At 38.2% G+C, this 26,932-nt stretch overlaps 2 protein-coding genes across 3 annotated transcripts; one reads left to right on the plus strand and one right to left on the minus strand.

The window, feature by feature from the left end:
* Positions 1–5,449: 5,449 nt before the first annotated feature.
* atp6v0b (ATPase H+ transporting V0 subunit b) lies at positions 5,450–16,277 on the minus strand. The gene is made up of 8 exons (XM_006634664.3): positions 16,030–16,277; positions 14,497–14,545; positions 13,331–13,414; positions 12,646–12,723; positions 12,136–12,205; positions 9,876–9,927; positions 8,982–9,172; positions 5,450–8,242 (listed from the first exon to the last, which is right to left on the minus strand). Exons 1-8 carry the CDS (start codon positions 16,094–16,096, stop codon positions 8,216–8,218), a joined length of 618 nt encoding a protein of 205 aa, XP_006634727.1. The 5' UTR covers positions 16,097–16,277; the 3' UTR covers positions 5,450–8,215.
* Positions 16,278–16,654: 377 nt separating this feature from the next.
* Positions 16,655–23,464, plus strand: dph2 (diphthamide biosynthesis 2). 2 transcript variants are annotated; one of them, XM_006634730.3, is made up of 7 exons: positions 16,655–16,792; positions 18,018–18,180; positions 19,116–19,228; positions 19,805–20,025; positions 20,344–21,045; positions 21,361–21,549; positions 23,180–23,464. In XM_006634730.3, the coding sequence occupies exons 2-7, from the start codon at positions 18,028–18,030 to the stop codon at positions 23,302–23,304; spliced, it is 1,503 nt and encodes a 500-aa protein (XP_006634793.2). In that variant the 5' UTR covers positions 16,655–16,792; positions 18,018–18,027; the 3' UTR covers positions 23,305–23,464. The 2 variants fall into 2 exon arrangements, with proteins under 2 accessions (XP_006634793.2, XP_015210826.2); XM_015355340.2 differs by lacking the exons at positions 16,655–16,792; positions 19,116–19,228 and having other exon boundaries at positions 18,024–18,180.
* Positions 23,465–26,932: the final 3,468 nt, after the last annotated feature.

Below are 26,932 nucleotides of genomic sequence, written 5' to 3' on the forward strand. Positions count from 1 at the left end.
CACAGAAATTGATAACTTAGACGATGTGTCAGGAAACCCTTTGTGAACTGAAAGTGCTACTGTCCAATTTAGTGTATAAAAAATTCCTGGGCTTTTATCTCTGAAGCGGTTTATTTTGGTGTTCATACATTTTTAAGCAATTTGATCCCCCCCCTGGATTACACAGTATATCCTTTGTGTTTGTCACATTTTAGCTATGTGTCAGATGGCAGGCTGGTTTGGGATTCAGTGTTTCTGATTACAGGAACATAATATCTTTAGTGTTGAAACAGTGGGGCCTACAGTGAAACTGATACAAGAGCTTTAGATTCTGAAAAGGTATTGACAAAATCAAACCAGAGGACTACTTCAAGACCAGACAAGAGGACATGAGGAAAGTTAGAGACACTCAGTTAGAACTGAACAGACTTCCTATGCCAAGGCTGTAATGTGTAATGTGCATAGGAAAAAAACAGAGATCCTCATCGAGTTTTATATACTGTAGGAGGATTACATTATGCTCATTGAAATAAGTGCTTGTGAAATGTTTCTTTGCTATTTTAAGTATCTGTCAGCAGCATGCTCTTGTCCTTGCCAAGTGATCAGTGCAGATTTGTAGCATTTGTTTATTATGAAGAACAGACTGAACTAACGATGTGTAAACTTTATTGAAGATGATTTACTGTTCACATTCCATAACAGCTGCCGGGATGGAAACTCATTAATGGTGGATGAAATGGGTGAGTGCTCTGTCTTAGGAATTATATTGTATTCTTTCCATTCAGAACAATGGCTCTCGAAATGAATTCCTCATGACAGTAGTCTGTTATATTTAGTTGACATACAACAAGACAGAAATTATTGTTAGTAATGTTTACATGACAGGAAGGATCAATGATCCAGAAAGTTGCTGTACTATTTACAAATGAGTATTTATTTTTTAGAAATCATTCTACAATCAGTGTTTCATAAATGGCCATCAACTGAAACATCACTCAGTGCAATTGACTGTTGCTTTATGGGCTATGCCTTTGTAGAATATCAGAATACTTTTAACTTTCTGATTTTCAGTTGAAAAACGTTTGTTTTTAATTGACTTGCCAGCTAATTGAAGCCATTTGGCTCATCTAGCCTGTTTGCTAGCTCATTGCTAGCTAATTGATCTGTTGATCTCATTTGATCATTTGTTGAAATAAGCCAGGGTATCAGCTTTAAGAACCTGCCTGTGTAGCTTGTGCCACTCCTACAAAACTTTGTGTAAAGAAGTAAAGTCTGTACTTTAGTTTCACCTCACCTTAGTTTCTATTTGTTTTCTTTGGTTCGTGTTTCACTGCTGATTCCGAAAACAGCCACTGGGTTGACTTTGTCAATGCCCTTGAGCATTAGGAAAGCAAAATAATGTTATTTAATGTCTTTCTTCCCCATGATAATAAAGGTCTGCTTCCAGCTGGCATGTCCTTTAATTTGACTATCTTTCCTAGAAGACAATTTCAGAATAGTGTGTTTTGAATCAACAATCTAAACAGTGACAAAAACAAGGAGTCAAAAATAGTGGAATATTCAAGAAAGAAAAAGTGGTGTTATTTATTCCCTTAAGTATGATTGCCATGTAAAATACTTTGTTAAGGCTAAATGAAACCTAAAGCAACATTACTGGGCTACAAAAATCAAAATATATTATACCTGAAAGCTCCAAAAAATGCAAGAAAGATCTGCAGTACCTAATCAAGTTACATCTGACTCACGCAGGTTCACTTGTCAATTTGCTTTCATAATAAGTGCCTCTGGGATACCACATCTCTGATGTACTGTGTGCTGCCGTGATGGAAGAAAGGTAGTGAAAAGGGTCTCATGATTTTATGCCACTCTGGCTTGTGAGATTGATATTAATGGTCACGAACTGAGTCCTGAAATTGTGATCGATGTCACCCAGGCACCATAACTTTGCTTGCACTGGTGTGTGGGGATGGCATGCATCATTTCAGGTAGTGTAACACATTTTGTTGCCATTGAACCTGGCCTATTACATTTGGCAATGATGTACAAACACATTTTGCAAGATGTGATGCTCCTAAATGTGTTTTCTGATTAGGACTGGCTGTCTAATCATGAGGGATCAAGATGTGCTCTGATGCCAGCAGCTAAGATTCACTTCTTTGGTCTTTAGGAATCTGTCCACATGGGGATTACATCTGTCTATGTTGATTTGCATGAGCAGCTGCATCTGAAGCTAGCTAAGAAAGTTTTTTTAAAAAGCCCACCCCTAGTTATTTATACTTTTTATAGGTTTTGACCAATCCTTAATGTCCCAGTGAGCAGCTGAATATTGCAGGCTAAAGCCTCTTTCAGACATCTCAAACAAAGCAGCATTAAAACGTAACACTTGCTACGGTCTTTAAATTGAGTAGACATAAAATGAAATGGGATGTGAAATACAGTTCATAATTATTGTGAGTATCACTTTATGCAGAGTATCATGAAACCCATATACTGTATTAATCAATTTAATGCCTTTATTGATGCAAAACAATAAAAAACTGAGAGTGCACATAAAAGTTGGTCTGAAATAAAAAGAAATCAGGTAAAACAGTCATTCAAAATGATAAAATAACCAGAGCAAAAGATATAGAAAGTTACAACAGTTGAAGAATCGTAGGCTCTAGAAGCACAGTGTAAAGTAAATGAAAGAAAATACACAATACAAGGGACAGGAAGCACAGCTCATGCACTAAAAGATCAGAGATGGTGCAGGACTGATAACGTTATGTATCCTGTTTCTCCGTGGGGGTGACCAGGAGGAGAATGAGCAGCACAAGAGGCAGGAGTCTAAAGAGGAGAAATAAGGAGAGATGAAGTCCAGAAGACAGGAGAGGAAAATGGTACTGAAAGGAGCATGTACTGCACAAAGTGATGAATGTTGCAGCCATACTCTGCACAAAGCGTCACAAATAAAATCCACGGGTTATTTTATACAGGAAGATCAGTGAAGTGCAATATCAGTCATCAGCTGCAGCTGGCTTTGCGTCTGGAGCACTGTCACTTTTCAGATACTGGAAGTCCACAGATCAGTGCTGCACATGGGAGCTGTGCTATCTGGTCTGGGAAGATTAACTGAAACTTCGGCAGGCCACGACAAAAAGAAAGTGGTCTCAGTGACAAGGTTTGTAGTAGATTTTGTGCTCTTTCACAGCCACAGCTGACACACATAAGGATTCTGCCTAGCAGTCTATGTAAAGAGAGCTGTCTTTTTATGAAATATGATACCTTAGAAAAGGCAAAGACAGATTTAGAGTAATGGCATTACAAATTCTGCCATGACTTGTCCAATTACTTCACAGGGATCCCTATGGGATCCAAGAGGGATATTCTCACCCAATCCTTGCAAAAGCATCCCAGAAAGCCTACATCCCAGGATTAAGCTGCCTGGAATGGGCTGTAATCCAGCAGACTAGGATATGCTGATTACATACAGGCAAGTTGACTGTTTTCTTGAACCAAGTGCAGAATAACAGTGTTAACCCCTCTCATGTTGTGCTATGATCAGGAATAATTGGGAGTTGGTGAAAAATCAGTGTCACAAAGTCAGTATCTTCCATGGTGTAAATGGTACTGTACGCTGAAAGCAAAATGTACAACAATATTTTAATAGATCTTTTTGCTATACATACAATGGAATACTGAATTTGTAAAAATGATAAGGAGCAAGGCAACACTATATAAGTTATTTCTCAATGTTTTGTTTTCCTGATAGCAAAAAAAGTGTTAAAAGATAAATGCAACCATCGTGATGGAGGAGATACTTTTTTCTGATGGACATTTCTGTGAAAATGTATTTAGAGTATTCATTTTCTAATATTATAATAAATAGTATTTTGCTTCAAAGTCTCACCAGGACAAACAGGCTGCAAATTGATAGATGGATTGGAAAAAAAATCTTTTTTTTTTACTATTCGGCCAGCGTCGCTCCAAGCAATCTACACCATTAAAAGGAAGATTCAGATGAAATGAAAAGCTTCATCTCTGCTAATACCGTCTGAGAAAATTGTCTCACTCACCTGATTCACCAATATTTAATCTAAAAAAAAAATGAATGGAGAGCATGCTGTGTAGTAAATGAGGCTTATTAAAGATCATCCCGCTGTGAAATTTTCACTGAAAACTGCTAGAGGGCTGTGCAAGACATTCAGGGAGATGGACAGTCCCCACTCAGTGTTTGGAAGCTGTTTCTCAAAGAAATAGTGATGTTTTACTGCCTGCTAGCATTATTAAAAAGGAGCTGCAGCAGCAGTCTACCCAGAACTAGCTTGAATTCTGGTCTAAATATTAATTAAAAAAAGATGAGGTACTGAATTACATACGAATAATATAAAAATGAATGGAGATAAACAGAAATTTGGCATTAAGTAGGAAATGATCGCTGTCTACCATTTATGATGGGTAACAAACATTCAGATACCATACAGTCAACAAATGTCATTGAAATATATAATTGCAAAATTCCAAAAACTTTGTCCAGTTGAATAAATCAAACATGACTGCGCCCAAAGAAGGCTCCGAAGCCAAAACACTGCGTCTCTTCTCCTGGAATAAACCTTCACCTATTCCTTTGCATGCTGACACAGCTACCTACTTGAATCAATGCATTAACTAACTTTGCTGCAGTTATCCCCAATAGCACACTAATGCTGTTATCATGCAATTCCGTAGGTTTTCTTATACATCTTGCTAATGTACGTACCTTGGAGTGGGGAATTTACTACTTAAACTATAGCTTTAACACTTATCCCCACCTAGTGGATCCAACGTGCAATTGAGGAAATTCTTTAGCAGAAGAAATAGGATTTTCAGAGTTAATAATAATAATAATAATAATAATTGCTTACACTTATATAGCGCTTTTCTGGACACTCCACTCAATGCGCTTTACAGGTAATGGGGACTCCCCTCCACCACCACCAATGTGCAGCATCCACCTGGCCATAGTGCGCCAGAACGCTCACTTCACCCCAGCTCTCAGTGGGGAGGAGAGCAGAGTAATGTAGCCAATTCATAGAGGGGGATTATTAGGAGGCCATGATTGGTAAGGGCCAATTGGAAAAATGGCCAGGACACCGGGGTTACACCCCTACTCTTTTCGAGAAGCGCCCTGGGATTTTTAATGACCACATGAGAGTCAGGACCTCGGTTTTACGTCTCATCCGAAGGACGGCGCATGTCTACAGTATAGTGTCCCCGTCACTATACTGGGGCATTAGGACCCACATGGACCGCAGGGTGAGCGCCCCCTGCTGGCCCCACTAACACCTCTTCCAGCAGCAACCTTAGAGTTCTCACATGTTTCAAGAACTTTGTGACCAGCATTTCCTAGTTGGTATTTGTAGTAGAGCATATAATAAAACTGTCCACTCATTGAATTCTGAAGATATAAGACACCCCAAAAGTAAAACCTGAAATAAAGACAAAAACTGTCTACAGTTTAAATATTTTATTTTTCCAGGGAACGTTAAAGACAAAGATGAAGTCAAGAGTACAACTCACTTTAACACATTCTCAGAAAACAGATTCACTGGGTTGACATTTCAAAGTTACTGAAACAGAGAACATGATTATTTTGTCTTCCATAAACATTTATACAAAAGAAAACTTAGGAATGTTCAAAAGGACCAAAACAAATTAACTAATTCAACAAATCATATGGAAATTAAACAAAGCTGTTGCTTTATCAAATAGTCGCATAGACCGGTTTTAAGATCAGCTTTTGAACCTGACCAAGTGTTGCTCATTTTCCAAGAGCAAACCCCAATGGAAAAGGACATACCACACTCAGCTGCAATTAACGAACATGAAAATCAACTTATTTAGCGCCTTTTTAAGTATTTAGCTAGAGGGACAAAGCTAATTTACTTTCACTAACAATGTTTTGCAGCTTGTAGTTCTGCACTCTGGCTAAGAAAAGGAAAAACAAAATAGGACAGCAAACCAGTAGAAGTCAATTAAAGACAGGCAAAACCTTCTCCCTAGGTTCGAGAGTATACATTTATAGTGCATGCATCGTAAACTAGCAGAAGCCTGATGTAAACTTAGAGTATGAGTAAATTCCCAAGTCTTTCAATAGATCCAATATATATTACCCATTATCCACAATACAATAGGATCTTGAAATTTCAGGCTGGTATAACTTTGCATTGAAACGTCAAACAAATCATGAAGAGCAACACTGGAAATGACTGTAAAGTTTGGGCTTCCCTTATTCTTCAGCTAAGGCTCACTTCATGCTTAAACAGAATATAATATCCACATCAGAAGGAGTTGTGCAGTTTGTGTGCATTACATTGTGTTCTACTAAATCCGTCAGCCAGTGTATTCGACTTCCAGAGTCAATGTTCCAAAAGGTCCCCCATAAAAGAAAAAGATTAATTAGATGAATACACAGAAGGTTTGCCAAGTGTAATTACCTAAGAATATACACAATAGTGGAAAATGAACTAAAGCAAAGCAATAAGATAAAGAGATAAAGTGGGGTCCGTTTGCATTGCAGATGGGATTTTTTTAATTAAGAAGAATGGTCTTTATTCTACAATATCATTAACCAGTATGCAAACAAACAGAATGCAAATATTAAAATGTCTGTATAAAGTATGACCATAAATTTGAAGAGGGGAAAAATGTTATGCATTTAATCCAAAATTACTTATTACTTATTATGCATCTGGAATTGTGTTTGGGTAGAGGATATCCCATATATGGTACCATATTCTATGGTACATGGAAGGAAAACTGAGTGCATCACATGTACAACACCAAAATACCAATAAAAAGTGTATATACCTTCACTAATACATTTTCTTGGAGGTGAGAATTTAATAGCAGTATAGAGACATCAACACAATTTTCAAAAAGCTAAGTGATATTAGGGAATAAAGTACAAAGTCATATGACTCAGAGGGAAACTCCAGCTGTCATTACTTTTTACAATTAGGCATCAACCTGATGAACAGATAATCTGTTGAGCCACTACAAGTAACTGAAACATCAGAGCAGGCAAGCCTTCACACAGAACTACAGTCAGGTTTATTGAATGGGCATACAGGAGCTCTTCTCCATAAAGATAGTAAGTCCTTAGGGTTACTAAGAACAGACAACTTTGAGAGCTACATCTATTTTACAATACAATACCTCATGAAAAACAAAATTCCAAGTCTTATGGAATGGTTAACACCCCATGCTTCAAAATATAAATACATTTTAACCAGATATGAAGCGTCAAACATTTTCATATACTATTTTCTCTCATTTTTAACCAGTCAAAACTGAAGAGTGTCTATCAATATACACAACTATTTAGTAAAAAATGTAGTATCCTGTAGCAAGTTCCTTTGAAGGGAAATTACAGTTCAGCCATTGGATCTTAAGACAAATATGCTTCATCTTCAGTACAATTTTTATCTGGGGTCTTATGATTATTTTTAAGTATCGTAAGTGCATAAATGTTTTAATTTTGAGAAAGTACATTTGCCAGTTTGTTTCAGGTGATACATTAGGCAGGCATTAAAATACGTTCACCAGCACAAATAGACTACAAGCCATTGTGATTTTATTTTTAAAAAATCTGCATTTTTAGAAATATAAGAGATGGTTAAATACTGCTTAGTAACATATCTCCATGTCCTAAATTTTAAATTATTCACATTCTTTTAATAGTAGCATTATTTACATGTTAAAACTTTCAGACTTACCAAACTTAATTAAAGCTGAGACAGAAGCTATCAATGCCCAACTAATCCTCAGAAAATTTAATAAATTGAAACAGAAGATGTAGCTTTTACTTATGTTTAGTAATAAAGATTTCTATTTCCAAAATATGGATTCACAAAGTACACAAAAAAAACTACTACTTTAAAAAAAATGGCTGAGTGTATAGTGTAAACCATTTAAGCTGTTTTAACCAGATGGAGGATTTATATTTTCGTATTCATAAGGAACTTGCCTTACACTGTTTACTAGTTTTAATTTTAACACTTACACTCCTTTAAGACAAGAGGGTGCAAATACGTTCATAAAACCACATATTTAATTCACAAACCAGTCACTCTTCAGCAAATGATGGGTTAAAAACAGTCACAGACGTGTCAGAAGAACCAAACATTTAAATAAATAAATGTATATACAATTCATCTGCTTCTCTTCTTCAGGACAGCAGCTTTATATCCTGAATTGTATGGCCTTCTTGCATCTTCTAGTCACCCATTTTTACCTTAGAGGTCTGGTAGGAATAAGAAAGTATTTTAGAAAATGTGCTTTTGTGGAAAAGAACAAATATACAGATTTTGTGACAGAACAACAAACAGGTAGACTGTTTTGACTTTAGGTCAAGGCTAGAACCTTAAAATGAAAAATAAGAAAAATGCCTTATTTCTCAAACAAGAGTTGCGGGTTTCTGTTTCCGCCCCAATTTAAAGTACACCTTAACAGACACATTGAAGTAGGATTAGATAAATCATAACTGTCCAATAGACAAGAAATAGGCCAAATGCAGGCCTCCACCTAGATCAGCCTTTAAGAATTGACTTCAGGACTGAAGAACAAAGTGGAATGTGTCATTTTTGCAATGACAAAGCCAAAAGGATAAAGGAGCTTCGCTTAGTAAAATTTGGGCTCACCAACTTGTTTACTTAATTTTTTACGGTCTCCCAGGTGGCAATCAACAATTACCAACTTACCGTTTCAACCACAATGCCGCACAGGGAGAATGAGGACTTGTGTATGCAAACACCCACTCATCAGAGCCACACGCCGTAGGACATGCTTCAAGGTCATGAGGTGACTTGGGGGGGGAGGCACTTAGGAGAGAAGCATTACATGCCTCCCTCTCCATCCCTAACCTAACTGCGAGCTTGCAGGTGCCTGGCAAGTCACACGGGTCATTGCTGCATAGTACCTCCACAGTCACGGCCACTCAGAGGCCATCTTCGCACACGCCTTCCAAAAGACATTAACCTTACCTGTAAGATCGCCACAATGACCCCGAACAACCCAATGGCACTGCCGAAGATTTCCACGATCAGAATCTTTACAAAGAGGCTGGCATTCTGGGCATCGGCCAGCGCGGCTCCACTCCCAACGATCCCAACACAGATGCCACAGAAGAGGTTGGAGAAGCCAACAGTTAAGCCAGCGCCGAACATGGAGTATCCTAATTACAGGAACATAAAAACAGAAGCATTACAAGCAAGAGAAGGGCACTCAAGATATCTCGGCATCTCGGCAAATCACCATATTAGAAAAGCCATATTTCACAAAAAACAAATGAGGTTAATACTACTATAGGAATCACTTTTGTCCCTTTTTACATAACCAAAATTCAGAACGTACATGCTACAGGGAGATTAACGTAATGCTAAACATTCATATAATCCTTTTCCACATTAACACTGTAGTAAACGCATTAACACTGCAGTAAACACATTTTGCAATTTGCAGAGATCCTTCTCCACTGGGAAAAATCTGTCCTTCAGCTGTTTACTTCCCCCTAGTGTTCACTACTTGTAATTAGATATACAGTGCTTTCCGATCATGACAAATTACCTTCCAATTAATAGTGTTGGCAGTTTAAACAGACATTAGCAAGAAGGACCAGAATCTACTTGGCAAATCTGAAATGTAAGATCTTATACCAAGACTCAAGTGAAGCAAGAACAAATGAAGGGATCTATACAAAAGGAACAGGTAATTTAAAAGTTCTTAATATTATAGCTTCATGTCACTACGGCATTGGATGTTTTGCAAATGTACTGTCTTGTTAATGTATAATGCAGAAGATTATTAATTAGTATTAATAAATATCAGAAGATATGGATCTATTGTGACGTCTCTGGATGCGTGACAATTTCTTGTACCTGCTTGATAGTTCCTTACGCCAATTGTCTCCGGTGTTGTTCCACTGAAGTTCTACAATTAGACAGTTAACATAAGAAGAGTTACAAAAGCTTATTAAAAAAAGATTTGACTTACTCAGAAACATTAAATATGAATTGATAATATTCGTCTGATTTCTCAGAATTGTTTTGCATCCAAGCAGTTATGTTGTATAGCTATTCTATACACAGAGACCTACAAAAAACAAATATTGCCAATACTATATTGAGATCACATTAAAGTCTAATAGAATTACATAAAAGACCCATACAGTAAACTGGCCTTATGCAGCACTCCTAAAGGAATCCACAAATCATACCAGAACTTGTAAGCACACTCCTTCCACAACCACTCTGAGTCCATATAATTGCACAATACTCCTTCATTTTTGCACATAACCACTAACTGTATTTGTGCATAAACCAGTGTACTGCTTTGTTGCAATCTCATTTATTGAATGCGAGATAAAGGAACTCCTCATTTTATTATTTCAGCATCAAACGACTCTAAAATGTCAGTTTTGGCATACGTTAGTATTCTTCATGCATGTGAGTGATCAGAGGAGATACTAACAGCTCAGCATTCTCTTAGTGTAAGCAGTTTGAAAGCTCTGCTCCGGTGGCAGCCCCACTATCTTAGAACACATTCTCATGAGTTTGGACATCTCTGCCTTTTGTTGCAGAGACAGACTGTTATACCAGATGGTTATTCCATCCTGCATGTATTTGTCTATGTTTTTAGGTTCTGTGGCACACAATCTGACTGCTGACACCAAAAACTCGAAACCTGCATACAGGTAAATTTATAAGTAAATTCTCTGTTGTAATTTATTACAAATGTACAAATAAATGTTACTTCCAAGACAGGTTAGCATCTATGTATATATCCCAGGTATTTATAGGATGCAGCTTGCTTAATAAACTCATTTTAAATTATGACTGGAAAAGTTCTAATATTGAATTGAATATATTGAATATTCTTCTTGTTCAAAAATCTTCAATTTTTCTAGTATTTAAAACCAAGGGATTCTGGTCACACCCACAAGACCACACTATTTACACTGTTCTGACACAGATTGGGGTGATCATTATGATTAATCAGAGAAAGTAATATGGAATTATCCGAAAATTTGATTATGAATTGGTTTAGACCACTGGCAACGCTTATTCTTATAGAAAATGGGGAGCAGTGGTGAACTCACACTGAGCATATCATTAACTGTATCCTGCTGCAATTATGCTTTTTTTTTTGTACTGAATGAGTTTACCAAAATATCAGAAATGGGTCGACCTGTAATTGAATGATTTTTTATGATGGAATGCGCAGTCGCAATGAGTTAAAAGCTGAATTTAAGGAAAAGTCAATTTGCATAGTGTTGCATTTGTCCAGCTGCTTTGAAAAAAGGTGAGTGAGGGTCACTACAGCATCTTCTGTGTTTCGCCCTCGTTTGACTGACTGGGTGAGATTCAAGAACCAAGATCCTCTCCAATGACTTCATCCAAACTGAATCACTGTGTTCTCCAGGACAAGTTTCCATAGGGAGGGTTTAGTGTATGAGATTTTCCATACTAAAGCAACAGTATGCTTGACTACAGACAGCTGCAAAAATTGGTTGCCACACTGGAGCCAATTCTCTTTCAAAGAATGTCAAGATAAATGCACTTGATGATAAATGATAACCCCTCGCTGAACTGTTAAGTGAAACTGACTTTAACCTCCAGGCAAGACAAGACTCATGACAAGGGGCTGGATAATGATCAAATGACACCTACTGTGAGATCAGAATCAGACCATCCTGGGATATTTCGTAGAAGACAAGATATCCACATTCACTGCATATTACATATAATAAGTAAGGTCTCCTCTATATGTTCAACATTATGTGTCCAATATAACTAGAGCCCTGAGTCAATATGATAACATGTTTCTTTGATAGTGCTAATGAAGCAGAATATCAACACATTCAATCAATATTTTGTAATATATTTGAGTAAAATCACAAAATAATACAAAAACTGAACTGCTTCTATTGGAATCCCCGTTTTTTCTGACTTGAAGCTACTGCCTCCTATACGTCAGATACTGCAACCAGTGACTATGGTTGTCAAAGAAATTCATACTGCAGCCGTTACAAATTAGGGCAAAAGTAAAGAAAAACACCGTTGTAAACTACTTTCTAGATAATTAACACTTCTATAAACAATAAAACAGGTTTCTTTCTTTGACAGTTGTAAAACTTACCTCAGCCATATTACTGATGACAATTGCCATAATGATTCCATAAATGGCCACTGCTTCACAAAATATAATGCTGTAAATAAAAACAAGGCAGAATAGAAATTTTCAATGACAGCGGTATCAGATACCGTTTAAAATGACTGTCTAAATTAAGCCTTCAAACAGAATAATAATGCCCTTCACAATTAGTGCTAAACATTAAATACAGCTAAAAGATGATTTGGATGGGATGTGAATAAGCTATCTTTATAATACTGGAGAATTAGTACCTCTACACACCTGATCCTTTTTCACATTTGAGTTTAACGCATTAGCCAAGTAGCATCCCTACCTATATAAGTATCAAACATTCATTTATTTGACCTTAACTGTCAGAAGAAAAGCTTTGAAAACATTTTTGTTTGGGTTAACTTGCATTAGACATAGAATTGAAAAATATTTATATTTATACATTACCATGCTATTCTACAGCTGCACTCGCAGAGAGACCTGAAAAATGAGATCTGCACATACCTGACAAGGTTTTTTGTTTTAATCCTTGGGGCTTTGACACCACCTCCGATAATGCTAGAGCCAGTAATGTAAATTCCCCTACAAATAAAGAAAATAATGCAAATACAGCTCAAAGGGTAAATCTCATTACTTCATGGAGCAGCAATTATATTCTTTTTCTGAAATTGCATTCTTAGAGTGCTGTTCAAGGCATGTCTAGGGACTCCTGTAGTAGGATAAGCAGGGGACTCATTTTTTGAACACTCATAAAAGATAGGATTAAATCATACTTGCAGTACATAAACTTGTCTTTCCCAAAAAGTGCATAACAAACCAGTAAACTGCATACACAAAAAAAGGAAGCTGATGCATATTGTCTAGACATTTGGAGTTAATTATAAGGATACTGTTACTAAACAAAGGGACTTAATCATGACCACGAGAATCTTAAAGGCTTTAAAATTATCCATTCATGAATGAGGAACTTCCCGTTTCCAAGGAGCCCTCATTGAAAAAACAAAAAGAGACGTTTACAAGCTTTTAATTTCAATTAAAAAACAGCTGCTGATGAGATTCCAAAAACCGAAATGAAGACTGTGAAATGTTAAATGTATGCATTCATATCTGAATCCCTGAAGAAATCTGATTCTAAATATCACACATTAATACACTTTTCCAGAACTACACAGAAGAGGAAAGAGCTTACCATGCAGCACCTACTACAGACAGGGAAATGGCCAAGCCAATCCCCAGACTAGCCCACATGAAGGGGGACGTCTCCGTCAGGAACCTGAAAAGCAGCATAGAATGGTTGACCCACTGCTGTTGGTGTCCTTTTTAATAGATCAGTTTCAAAGAAACCACTGCAAGTTGTTTCACAGTGTGAAAAAAAATCACATTTTTTAACTTAATAATCCCTGCTACACTTTACATCTCAAGGCCTAGCAGCACAGTGATAATTATAATAATTGCTTAAACTTATATCGCTCTTTTCTGGACACTCCACTCAAAGTGCTTTACAGGTAATGGGGATCCCCTCCACCCCCACCAATGTGCAGCATCCACCACCAACCCAGTACAGCTGGGTTTATACTTTAATAATAAAAATTGAACATCTGAGTGTTTTCTGGGCAAGGCCTACAGACAGTAGATGTCCAGGAGTCCTATATTAAGTATTTAGCAATGCGACGACATTCCTCTCTGGACAACACAGCCCACTGTCACATAGGAAAGGCTCTCAGCATCATGTTAACCAACATTCTACATTTCCCCATTAGTTTACCAACCATAACCAATTTTTAAAAAGGTGCCTTAGAAGGTACCAAACATATTTCAATGCTAGAAAAATAATCTATCTCATATCTGAACACTACTGGAAATTTGTTAACCAAATAATTTTCTTCTGCATCTATTATGCAGTATGCATTTCCTCAGAGTGGGATCCGAAACACTTTGAAAAGGGTTAACTGCAGGAAAATCCAGATCTTCAATGGGGGAAAAACTGCAGAATAAAAAGAAGCAGCAACTGGAGATTGCCAATATTCACCATTCTAAACTGCACCTTGCTAAGGATGTCCTAGAACAGAACACCAAAGGTTACTCCAAGGTGGACACCAGCGGGGAAACTTAAATCTGGGTGACCAGAAACACAGCACAGGACTGTGGTTAAAGGACTGGAAGATTGGGCTTACAGACTACAGCACGTTAAGTATGAAGTGCACCGCCGAAAAGGACTAAGTCAAGTTAACTTTGACTGCAGCACTTATTTCTTTCACTTTAGAGATCGTATGAAAAATCCAGGATGCTTATTTTGTAGAGACACATACATTCCATTAAAAAACACCCCATTCTTATTATTTTAGGAGAACTTACCAGCCCACATCAAATCGAAATCCAAGGTCAAATATTGTATAACAGATACCTGCGGGAATTAAAAATATACTCGTAAAATGTACTGCTATTTTCACAGCCTTTTGCATTTTAACAAAAGCATTTAGAAAATTAAATGTTATGAATGTTGCACTTTTAAAATGGCTAAGAAGGTAGACCTTTGCACCTGGGGAGTGTATCTTGAGCGAAACAACTATGACCCACAACTAAAGTAAAGATATTTACTTTGGATTCGGATGCAAATTAATATTAAACTCCAAATACCGTTGGCAATAACAAAAAAACAACAACAAAAAACTTGTGTAAAACTAACTTTTAACTTAAGTAATTTAAAGTAAAACCCCAGAACTAGAATAGCAGTCATGGAATAGATCTGATGAACCAGCCCTGCCTCAAACACTGAAGTTTCAGTTCTCAGTTTGATGCCCTTGGTTGCTTAAGACCTTTTCCCTCTCGCAAATCTATTTCAAACAACAGATCTCGGCTGCAATGTGGAAGAATGCTTAGGGTTTTGGACTCAGAATTAGAATGATCCCAAGTTCAAATCCTAGGTGAGACACCTAGCAATTGTTCTGCAATCTTAAGATTTATATTGTCATCTACAAAACACAAAAATATTTGATCAATTCCTGCAGCTTATTATAAAGTACTACGTAATAAACTCAGTATTGTTATAATACGAATACTTTGCACAATTACTGAAATATAAAATGATAATATTATCTAACATTTTTAGATTACGTGATTCTAGTGGGCTCAAAGTCTGAAACTGACCTTCAAAGCTTCCCTTCTTATATCACTTCCTTTTTTATAGCAATTTTTATTAAATATACCGGGCACAGAAACATGTTAAAACTGGCATAACTTCTTCGATCAGGTGATTAAGCCCGGAAGATTGTGGTCCTTCAGACATAGGACTGGCAATCCTGCACATACTGTAGCTGGTCAGTAGAATTAGCCGCATAAATATAACCTTTCGAACCAGACTGCGAGGTGCTTCATAAAAAAAACTGTACCTTTAACAAAGTGAACGTTTTGAATAGCCAACAGTAACAGACCATGAGAAAAAAAAGTACATACACCTAGAACAAAAGAGTAACTACTCAGGGTGGAAGACAGAACTAAAGTCTTTCCAGGCCAGGACCTGAGCTGGAGACCCCTTGACGGCAATGCCCGTTAAGCGTAGGGCTACAACCTCCTTTTTTATAGTGTCGCTTTTCAACCCTCCGTTTTGATCACACGCTGGACTCTCAAAAGGTCGCGTCAAATTCACCACAAAAAGCCCGAATGCCAAATTCCCGACCAACAATGACATTAATTGAAACGACAAACGCTACTACTACTAATAATTGCACGTATTTCCTCGCACGGTGGACTGCCAAGTCAGATATTAACTCGTAGATGAGCAGACACTTAGCCTCTTCGGGGCTATCAGAATATTCGTGTTGCTTCGTTGACTTATTTTCATCTCCAGCCGAGCACTGTTTTGAAAAATCCCAGATCTCCGAGACTTACCGACGATGAGAATGGTACTCCAAAAGGCCACAGTGACCCCGGTGTAGAGAATGGCTTGTCCGTTCATGTTGCAGTCACCCCCAAAAAAACGCAACAGGCACAAAAGCGTCTTTCCCTGTTATTATGCGTTTATCTCGGATAATTCTTAATATATTAAATTATTTCTGACTACCGACAGCTTGCTCCGACTCCCCGACTTGAAAAGAGGAAGAGGCAGAACAGGAGTCAGCTGCCGGTCATGTGACGAACGGCACCTGGAACATGTGACCCGCCTCGCTGACGTCATCGGCCGGTGTCACTCTCTCCATGGGGGTGCCTCTGAAATGTTAGTTCTTATGCATTTCTTTTGCCCGTCTCAACAGTAAATAAAAGCTTACTTTCGTTGCAAAAATAAACGCATATTAGCGTCTCAGACGGGAAGCACTGCTGCCTGAATGTTTAATACAATTATTATTTATTGTTAAGAATACCTGGGCGTACTTGTGAGGATTTATTTTGTATATAAATCTTATATGGTATCAATAATATCTAACTAGGTGCTACGTAGTTCACTTTATTTTCCATCTGTTGCACGCAATGGGAATGGAACTGCAATAATACATTATTATTTTAGAACAGAACGTAGAACAATGTCTACGATTAGGCCCTGGGAATGGTGGTAGCTGATTGGTAGCCTCATACAGAGTGCCCGCCTCCTGTCCGCCATTCCCGGAAGTTCTCACACGCCGAGTCCATGCGCTATAGAGAGTTGCTCGTTACGCTGGTGAGTTGTAACATACTGTAATTTAGTAAACACAGGTTGTCTGTGTTTTGAGTCAAATGTATACAGGATATTTTGTGTACACTAAACAAACTTCGTTATTATCTCAAAACATTTTTTCGCGTTGAGTTTTTTTTTTACGGAATGTGTCTGGCGAATTTAAACTGTAGATTTCGACAGTCCTAGTACAACCGTAGATGAGTTTTGATACCGAACCACTCGTGGATCGTGGATCTGTCTGTTCGGAAACGACTGATGATGTGATTAACTGGCTCTGAGGATTAAAAGTTACGGGCTTTATAATGAAGTCCTGCTGTGTTCTCATTTAACTGTTCGGATATAGTTTGATATGGATAAACGGCATGTGTATGTAGTTTGAAAACTCGCCATGCTTTTTATAAACAGTTGTAACGTCTGTCCCATTACGCGTCTACAGCTGTATGAGACCCGCTGGTCAATTCTGATCCTCCAGTTCTTCGTTCTTTTTTGTGGCCTGGACTTTATGGTGATGTCTAATTTCAGGATGAAACATTAAGTTTTGAGGTCCGAACCTAATAATGCATGATGACAGCATTTGAGTACAAGTGTTCAGTCTTGTACAGGTGCACTGAGTTCTCATTAGCTTTACCCTTGACCTTTGTTTAATCCTGAGCATTAGGATGAGAATATTTGGTTCTGTTTAGATGTACCAGGGGCATAGTAGGCATATTTGTGTCAACAAGAACTGTAGGAGCCAAACAGGTTTACAACAAACCTGGTGTGTTGATAGTATTAATAAAAAATACTGTGACTGAGCTTTAAAGAATGTTTTTATTTCATGGATGAACGTCTTGTCCTCATTCCAAAAGAGGTTACAGGAATTCTGTATATCCAGCTCTGTGATTTGTGACTGTAAGCCCATTTTTGTAGACGCCTAAATTAAGAACTACAGAACCCACTAGTTACAAATTTTGTTAATAAACGTTTAACTGCAAAGTCAACAATATCACCCACAAGCGACAGATCTCTATTGCATGTCTGTTGTTTCCGGAAGATGTTGTCCTCTTTGCCTCATCTGACTGCGATCTTTGGGCGCGCTAGAGAGGTTTGACACAGTCAGGGTGATGGTCAGCACCCCCAGATCTGAAAAGGAGAAGATTACTCTCTCCTAGTGAGGGAGGAACACCGTGACCTTCACCAGTTAGAAAATGATGATGTTGAGCTTCAAGTTGATATTTTTTCCTTGTAGAGCAGTTACCATGGCGGCCACATTCAGCAGTGATGGTGCCCAGGTGATTCAGCGGTCCCTGAGTACCATGGCAACAGACAACTGGACACCAGCTGAAAGCTTGGATGAGGTGTACCAGATTGAGGAGACCTGTAGTTTCATCACAAAACATCAGTTCCTCAAGGTTTGTCTTAGGTCATGTTGAGGTCCTTTTTCCAGGGCTGTTATGCCACCAACAGTGCTAATGGTCATCTATCAAGTCATGATTTCTCTTATAAGTAAAGGGAAAAATCCATACAAGCAAAAGCAAACAGTTATCTAGTTATCTTCTTTTAGTGTAACCCTCAAACTGTGGAATTCTTAAGTTTGTCCTTGCATGGATTTTTTGTGACCCTATTCTTTTATATCTATGAAGGCTATTTGTTTTAGAATTCAGAAACATTAACATCTGGGAAGGTGCCTGTATTTGCCAATGTCTTTAGTTTCGGCATTGATGGGTTGCAGTTCAAAGCAACTCACCTATTGAAGAGAAAGTGCGGGAGACCGGTGGAGACAAAGAAAATCACAAAAAGAATGTCTTTGGATTGAACTTTCTGGGTTTTATTGTCATCATAGATGTTTAAATATTCTGAGTTGATTTTTGCTTATTCAACTTATTTTGTTGCCTTCACATATTGAAATTCATACTCTGTTTTGCCTTATTGGAAATTTGAACAAAGTTGACATGTGACATTAATTACTTTGCTATTCTGTAGCTCCTCATTTCTGGCTAAACATGTTGCAGTTTTTTTCTAATTTCTCATCTCTGTTCCTGACAAGATGTGGTTTCAGCATAAAATAGACAGAATGTACACTAAACAGCAGGCCCACCATTTACAGTTTCCATCATATAAAAGCAAGGTTAATTCTACTCTTCGGCAGTGATTGAAAAAGGTTTCCTCTTAATTAGGATACAGAGCTGGCTTAAAAATAACTACTGAAGTTTGTAAAGGGAGGAAGAGAGATGAAAAACAGAAAGGTTAAGCTCCAAGCATTATCAACTAATGAGAGCAAGGGCAGAAAGAAACCAATTAAAGTGACAGTTAATTCTGTTAAAGCTCATTAGTTTCTGTCTTTCAGGTTGCACTGCAGTTCCCAGATGACCTTCTGGCTGATTCGGTTGCAGTAGCTTCCAAGCTAGAGAAGGGCACAGGTGCAAAAATGTACATTTTAGGAGACACATCCTATGGCAGGTGATGGTCCTCCTTGTGACTTACTGATGATTCTCGCGGTGTTTAAGCCACAGAGGATAATGAAACCCCAAGAATGAAACTGTCTCGAAAACAAAAGTGGGATAATGGCATTTAAGTTCCATATTTATTTTGAAATCACTGAAAAGAAAGGGCTGCTCAGTCATTAATTGGGGTGACATACCAGTAATGTGGATGGATGAAGTCTCTGGGATACCGTCCTGATAGGCACTCCAAAACGCTCTCAGATAAGGCGTCTCTTGATGACTGAAAAACAGAGGCTTATTTTCTGGAAGTCTTTAATGAGGCTGGCCTCCCACCCTTTAGGAGACCTTGAGTTAGTTTATGCTTTGTTCGTCTGTTGACTGGGAATTCGTCTCAAGTTGTCAGCTACTGTATTTTTAAAAGGGCTTATATGAACCTTCGCAGCCCCTTACTAGAATCTACGATAAAAGTGAAAGTGAGTTCCTTTACTACGATTGTAAATCCGGTACGATTATAAACACTATCACGAAGTGTTTCAGTACATGTGTTTTATGTAACGCATTCACTTGACTATTTCGTCCGATTGTGTTGCAGCTGCTGCGTGGATGAGGTGGCAGCAGAACACGTTGGCGCCGAGGGTATCGTTCACTATGGCAGGGCATGCCTGAGCCCCTCGAGAAGGCTGCCCCTGATGTATGTGTTTGGGAGAAGACCAGTTAACCTTACGAAATGTGCCTCTTCCTTCCGAGAACTCTACCCTGACAAGCAGAGTCACATAGTTGTACTCTATGATGTGATCTATTCCTTTATCGTGGGTAATCTGTCAGCCTAATACTAACTTTATTTACTTTAATCTTTGATAATGTTACATTGAAAATGACATAATACGACAAGAAAGCTAAAACTTTTTGTGGAGGATTAAAATCTCTTTTCTTTATTGAAGCCAATTAGCAATCGAGGAGCACTACTTTGTCGCTGAAGCATTTTTCACTTATTACTATTAGCATAAGGAAATTTTTATTCATGAGAATAAATCTCTGGTATGTAATCAGACTTTTTAAGTGTCTAAATGAGTTGTGGAGTCTTGTGCCTAACGCGTTTGTCAAAAAAGCCATTTGAATTTCTGTCTTCAGATGACCTTCTGGAACTACTTCAGCCTGAATATCCCAACATGGTCATGTCTCGAATCAGTGTGGAAGGAGCCGTGTCCTCCAGTCTTAAAGAAAGAGATGGGACGCACGAAGAGGCTGAAGGAGCAGGAGTATTCCCAAACCAGACAGGGGGTCCACTTGTTCACAAATTTGGGCGTCAGTTCAGCCTGCAAGCCAGCCTCAGCCTGGAGGACTACAGCATGTTTTTCATTGGCCAGGAAGGTGCAACCTTGACGAACTTCATGATGACCTTGAACCGCTGCTCGTTCTGTTCGTTTAACCCAGAAACGGGTGTCGGGAGGTCAGAGACGGTTAAGGTTAACAAGTCTTTGATGAAGCGCTACTACTTAATTGAGAGGGCCAAAGACGCCAGGGTTGTGGGAATTTTAGTTGGCACTCTTGGTGTGGCAGGTTACCTCTCCATCATTGACCACCTGAAGGAAACCATTAAAAAGGCAGGCAAGAAGAGCTACATGTTTGCGATGGGGAAGTTAAATGTACCAAAGCTGGCGAACTTCCTAGAGATTGATGTGTATGTGCTGGTGGCGTGTTCAGAGAACTCCCTCCTGGACTCCAGTGAGTTTTACCGGCCTGTAGTCACGCCTTTCGAGATGGAAATTGCCTGCAACAAGAACAGGGAGTGGACTGGAGAATATGTTACTGACTTCAGGGACTTGCTGCCTGGTAGGTTTTATTCCATCTTTGTTGTTGATTCTAGAATGACATTCCTTTGCTTTTTGTATTTAAAAAAAAAAGTTTGTTTGACTTTTAAACTTTAGAACTTGGTGATGTCCTTGGGTGGTATACTCAGGATTCCACTAGCTCTTTTATGTACAATTTGAATGAATCATCTATGATGTTTATATCTCCTGAAACTTTGTTTTCTTATTCTTGGCATGGAATACCGATGCTTTTTTCCCTCATTTCTAGTTTTGTCATTTTACAGAAACATTTTCCTGTTTAATTTAGCATATCGGACTGTTATGTGTTTGTGTGCAGGAGCCTGTAGCTATGTGGAGTTCCTCCGGCCAGATCCAGACATCGATGGGGATGAGACAGATGTGTCCCTCATCACAGGGGCTCTGCGTTCCTCTGGCTTGTCTTCATATGAGCTCAGAGGGAATGATCCAGGCTCCTCTCTGGTCCAGAGAAATCAAGTCCTAACAGTGTCACAAGCAAATACGGCAGGTCTGTCTAATGAAAATATAATTTTATAAATAATTAAATGTAAAATGCAGGGAATTTAAGTTATACATTACAAACAATAAGATCACTTTATTAGCCGTATACAGTTTCTTGTATTAGGAATTTGTCTTTTCGCATAGCCCAACTTGCTCTCTATGAGACACATTGACAGGGAGAGAAGCTTGGGGTCAGAGCGCAGGGTAAGCCATTTATACAGCACCTCTGGAACGGTTGGGGTTAGGGGCCTTATTCAGGGGCCCAATGGTGTAGGATTCCTCTGCCTGCCACAGGATTCGAACCTGCAACCTTCTAGCCACAGGCGCAGATCCTTAGCCACAGAGCCACCGCAGCACACAATAAACAGTTGTGTTCAAATAATATAAAAGTAATCACTGTTATTATTGCTAAAAAAGCAAAAAATTACAAGTAAAAAAAATGCAGAAAGATCATTTTAGGTAAATTTTCTTTTATTTAAGGTCACGTTTTACAGGGAATTCAGTACTAGCTGTATTTAATTCAGACACTAGAGGGCAGATAGGGACCACTTTTGGAAAAAGCATAGCCCATTGTTTATACGGGTTTTAAGCTGTGCCTTTAGGCATGACAAATGTATTAGTCATTGGCTGTTCCAGTTGCATAACCAATATAAATTAAAGTAAAAAACTGAAAGAAAATATTGATGAGTTTTACAGAATCTAAATGATTCGGAAATACTTGGTATCGTTTGTTGCAGGTAAGCCATTACTGAGTTTGGCAGCGAGACTTTTTTGTATGTATTCATAGATCAGGAGAGAGATTGTTGTAATGTGCATTTTCTTGAATATGTTTTGCTCTAAAACTATTCCCTTCGGGGCAAGAAAACCGTTTAAGCTGCTGCCAAGAGCTTCTTACCTTTCATTTTCTGAAGCACAGGGGGGAGAAAGTGATCTTGTTAACGCCTGCTGTGAATAAAATGCTGTGTGGTTTGTCTGCTGGAACTGAGGTATTACCTACGTGAAATACGAGCTGTTTATGATCCTTATTTATTTTATACTATAAGACATACTGCATACTTTCATATGTATCGTAGAATTTTCCTTTTGAATTTTTACACAGTGGATTTAGTAAGAATAAAATTCTACTTGTTATAAGGGATACAGAAAAACAGGGTATATTTATGTTCAACTTGCCTTTTAGGGAAGCTGGATACTTGTCTTCTATACAAAAGCAATCTTTTTATTCCTTTCTACTTATCGTTATTCTGGATTTTGCATTTTGAAAACAAACTTCTCTTTTAGCAGACAATAACACAGAGGGCAGGTAGTACAGTGATAATAAGGGATGGTGTCGTAGAAAACTTCATTCATCTCCTGTTGTAAAGTAAACGCTTGGATTTTTTCTTCAGGCAGTCACTGTGCAGAGAAATGGGTGAACGGGGGAGTTGCATTCAATAAATAAAAAAGGTTCTTCACAAGAACAATGCCACTGAAAGAAAGTGACACCAGTTCAATAATGGTGTGTTTATGAAATGAACTATATTGATACTGATGTGCTGTTCGTTATGACACAGAATGCACCGGTTTGTCTTGCCACGAGCAGGACAGGAGGAGCCTCGATAGAACCCAGAGAATAATCGCCCGTCTTTGTTTCTCAGCTGCGTTGTTGGCCGGCCGCAGCTGGCAAGGGCTGGAGCAGAAGCTGGGAGAAACTCCGGTAACCAAGGCAGTGGAAGGGAGAAGAGGAATTGCCATTGCGTATGAGGAAGAAGGGGATAGCTGACTCTCCCCGCACTGAACGGCAAATGTGAGAACACCAGAGGAAAGGAGGAGGTCTTCCTGTTCGGGACCACAGGGCAAACACTTCCCTGTCGTGGCCTGCTCATTTTCACTGCGGCAAGTGGGGCAGAAAATAATAATAAAAAAAAAAATTGTAAAGAAAAGTCTTGTTCATTTTTCACTTTGACGTTTCTTATACTGATATAGGTCCATGTAACATGAGGAGAAAAGAAAATTGTCCTCCACTATTCCCTATAAAAGTTAATTCGATTTAAAATGAACTGAAGGATAATTGTTTTTAACACATTTTAAACTGCTCCTTGAAAAGGTTGAAACAGCATTTTTTGGCCGGTCGATCCCCCTCTACCCTCATGCGTGACATGTCCCTGAGATACTTAAAGGTCTCCACCTGGGGCGGCTGTTCCTCCCTCACTAGGAGAGAGTAATCTTCTCCTTTCCAGATCTGGAATACAGCACTATAAATAAATAGATAGCTAGATTGATTGAGGAACACAGTGCAGCATTTGGTTCCCAAATGCAGGCAGATAATTCTGTACAGCAAATATCCTAATTGGATTTACATTAGAATGGTAGCAGATGAGCCCATTCAATTCATCTACATAGTGTTTAGTTGCTAGTAGCTAACTGATCTGAGGATAACATCTGTATATGATACTACGATATTACCAACCTCAGTAAGACAGGAGAAATCTAATGATAATGAATAATCAATATAATATACTGACTGTGGACTTTCATGTTGAGCTCTTTAGTAAACATTCATTAGAAGCCCCCTAAACTGCTGTTTATCATTATCTTCTGCTTTGTTTTTAGCCTACGGAGAAGTACAATTTATTAAACCCATTTTATCTTGGGAAAGGATATTGGCAATGGACGTGCATGGTTTTAAATAGAGGCAACTCTTTGTAGCATTGTCTGAGGGAGATCTGGATTACTACTGTACATATTGAACTGTTGCCTCCCGGGAAGACGGAACCTATCTTTTCTCTAGACTTACTTGCAGAGAGTAAAACTTTTATGAATTCAACCAATCTTGTAAACCCTTTCCAATGTGATCTCACTACTGTAGGTGACCTTGTGTCACAGGGCAAATACTGTGTAGAGACATCCTCTTTATGAGAGGCTGTACAGCCTCTGTCTCTGTCCTCAGAAGCTGTTTGTTATAGGCTGTTAATGTGATGTTACCGGAGGCTGACGATTATAAAACATTCTGCAGTTAGAATTCGGCTCTTGCCGAATATATGTCTTTTTCAACAAATGGTGCAAATTTGTAGAAGGCAAAATCAATTTGTACACACGGAGCAAGAAATATTTTATAAAGCTGAACTAATTAAAAATATGCGGTTGGTGCAAGAAATCAGTTTAGTAGAATCATGAGGGTATTTAATGCCATTTAGAACAAAATCCAATAACTTAATTCTGTTCATTTTATTGAATACTCACTAAAGTAATATCCCAGGCCAAGGTTTGCTGTCTGTTGAGAAATTAAAGGGCTGTTATTTTACAGTGGTGCTCAGCTAAAATGACAGAGACATTTTCTATATAATGATAACAAGCCCCACTGTGCCTGTTAGGAGCTCACAGTGATCACTGTCATCCATAACATTCAATTCCCCTAACAGTGAAGAATACAATTTATATTCAATGAAAAAGGCCAGAAATGTTTTCAGTTCTGCAGGTTTTTAAAGAGTTTTTAGAATTAGCCTTTCCACTCCAATTTACACGAAGAATTTCCAGACACTCTTTCTCAAGCTTTTCTTGCCTATCAAAGACTTTCTTCCCGAGTACAAACCTAGAGGTGGAGTGACTCTGAATACAGTGGGAGGGAATGTCTTTGAGATATTCTGAATGGTTACTTTACATATGGCCAAAAGATGTCCCATGTCCCATTTTAGCTGTAGCCCTAAACCTAACTCTTACTTAAGGATTAGGCTTAGTGTTGGTACTAACGCTTCAAGAAGGAGTAGGGTTGGTTCTGATAGAATCTAATTCTGCATTCAATATTTGGCTATGTAACAGAATTTAATTCTGAGTTGAGGTTTGGGTGAGAATTGGAGATGGACCTAATGTTAATTTTTCCATTGCCGGTAAGGTTAGAGTATGGATTGTACCAGCTAGGGTTAAGGATTTGATTGAAGTTGGAAGACTTGTTAGTTCAGGTTAAGTAATCATACGTTTAACTTATGATTAGAGTCAGATATATACCAAAGGTCACCTTTAGGCTTATTGTAGCCTAAAGTAGGGTAGAATGCAGGGTTATATGTATAAACAGGTATAGTATAAGAGATGAGAACAATTTTAATTTAACCTTAACTTTACGTATCCTGCTTTCTGTAGAAGAGCAGGCCCTTTAGAAAAAATAGTACCCATTTATAGAGTTGGATGAGCTGGAAAAACCAGGGTGAACCGTGCTGCTCAAGGAATAGAGGACTGTCCGCAATGAGGATCTGAACCCACAAACCTCAAGCTACTGTAGTAGTGCCGAGGTATAACCAATCTATTCCTGCTCCTGAAGATAAAGAAAACACCTCCTTCAGCAGCCATTGCAGAGTGCACACTTGGTCCTGGATTATTCTCTCATATTTTAACTATTATGAGAGCAATTGCAAGATCAGCCTGACCTCACACAAGGTGGAGGGGAATGACATTAATCTTCTTTATACACATAACCAATGGCAATGATGAGGACTGTGATAAAGGGAACTAGGAACACTGCAAGAGGGGGGCACATACAGTATGACATTTTAGATAATATATGGATTTTATAAAGGTCTCTGGAATATCCAACCAATTTACCTGGATTCTTTTATAATATTTCTGTACAATGCAAACTGACATTTAAAAGTAATAACAGTTGTTCGTTTCTTACACTATTTCATTAAGTACCGACAGACTCTGTAATACGATTTTAAAGATTTTTTTTTTGCAATTTCTTTGAAATGCACAAAGTTAAAGATTATGGCATCCATTTGCTTTTCACATTGAAATTCTGCAGATCTGTCAGTGCATAATGAGATAAAACATTCCCTGTGCTTAATCCATGTTATAATTACCATCATCTCATACCCAGAATCCTTCATTCTTTTCATCAAAGCTAAACAACTAAAAATCATAGAAATAAACGTTTTAAGCATAAAATGTATGGTTTTATTAATCAAAACGGACATGGTTCTGTGCATATAATAGACCTGCGTTTTAAAACTGACCTCTGTGCTTGCGTAATCGGGTTTGAGATTAGCCTTTTCCCCTTTCTTCCAGAATGTGTACATTTTATTCAGGAGGAAACAAAAGAAAGCAATTTCTGAAAGTACTGGTTAATAATTCAATTAGGCCATTATGTAGTTTAAAATGTGACATTAAAATTGATCACATCAAATTTGACCTCAGCAACTGTACAGAATATGGAGTTTTTGTAATTAACAGATATTGGTAAACTCAGAATCTAATTCAGCTTGCCACCTGTTTGTAACAAATGTAGTGTTTATTGTAACAGTACCATATTTAATTGGAGGAGTGCAACTTCTTGGTGGAATACCAGTGGGATTCATCTGTTGTGGTGAGCTGTACATATCTAATTGTGTACGCCAGACTGTATTTGCCCTGTGAAAAAA

Source organism: Lepisosteus oculatus, chromosome 9, assembly GCF_040954835.1.
Source record: "Lepisosteus oculatus isolate fLepOcu1 chromosome 9, fLepOcu1.hap2, whole genome shotgun sequence".
NCBI classification, from domain to species: Eukaryota; Metazoa; Chordata; class Actinopteri; order Semionotiformes; family Lepisosteidae; genus Lepisosteus; species Lepisosteus oculatus.

Coding starts and splice junctions, on each gene's coding strand:
- atp6v0b (XM_006634664.3), bottom strand. CDS start 16,096: ATGAACGGACAAGCCATTCTCTACACCGGGGTCACTGTGGCCTTTTGG. Junction 9,928..12,135: donor TCATCAGTAATATGGCTGAG/GTAAGTTTTACA, acceptor GTCTAATTGTAG/AACTTCAGTGGAACAACACC. Junction 9,173..9,875: donor CGTAAGGAACTATCAAGCAG/GTACAAGAAATT, acceptor TCCTGTAATTAG/GATACTCCATGTTCGGCGCT.
- dph2 (XM_006634730.3), top strand. CDS start 18,028: ATGGCGGCCACATTCAGCAGTGATGGTGCCCAGGTGATTCAGCGGTCC. Junction 18,181..19,115: donor CAAAACATCAGTTCCTCAAG/GTTTGTCTTAGG, acceptor TCTGTCTTTCAG/GTTGCACTGCAGTTCCCAGA. Junction 21,046..21,360: donor CTTCAGGGACTTGCTGCCTG/GTAGGTTTTATT, acceptor GTTTGTGTGCAG/GAGCCTGTAGCTATGTGGAG.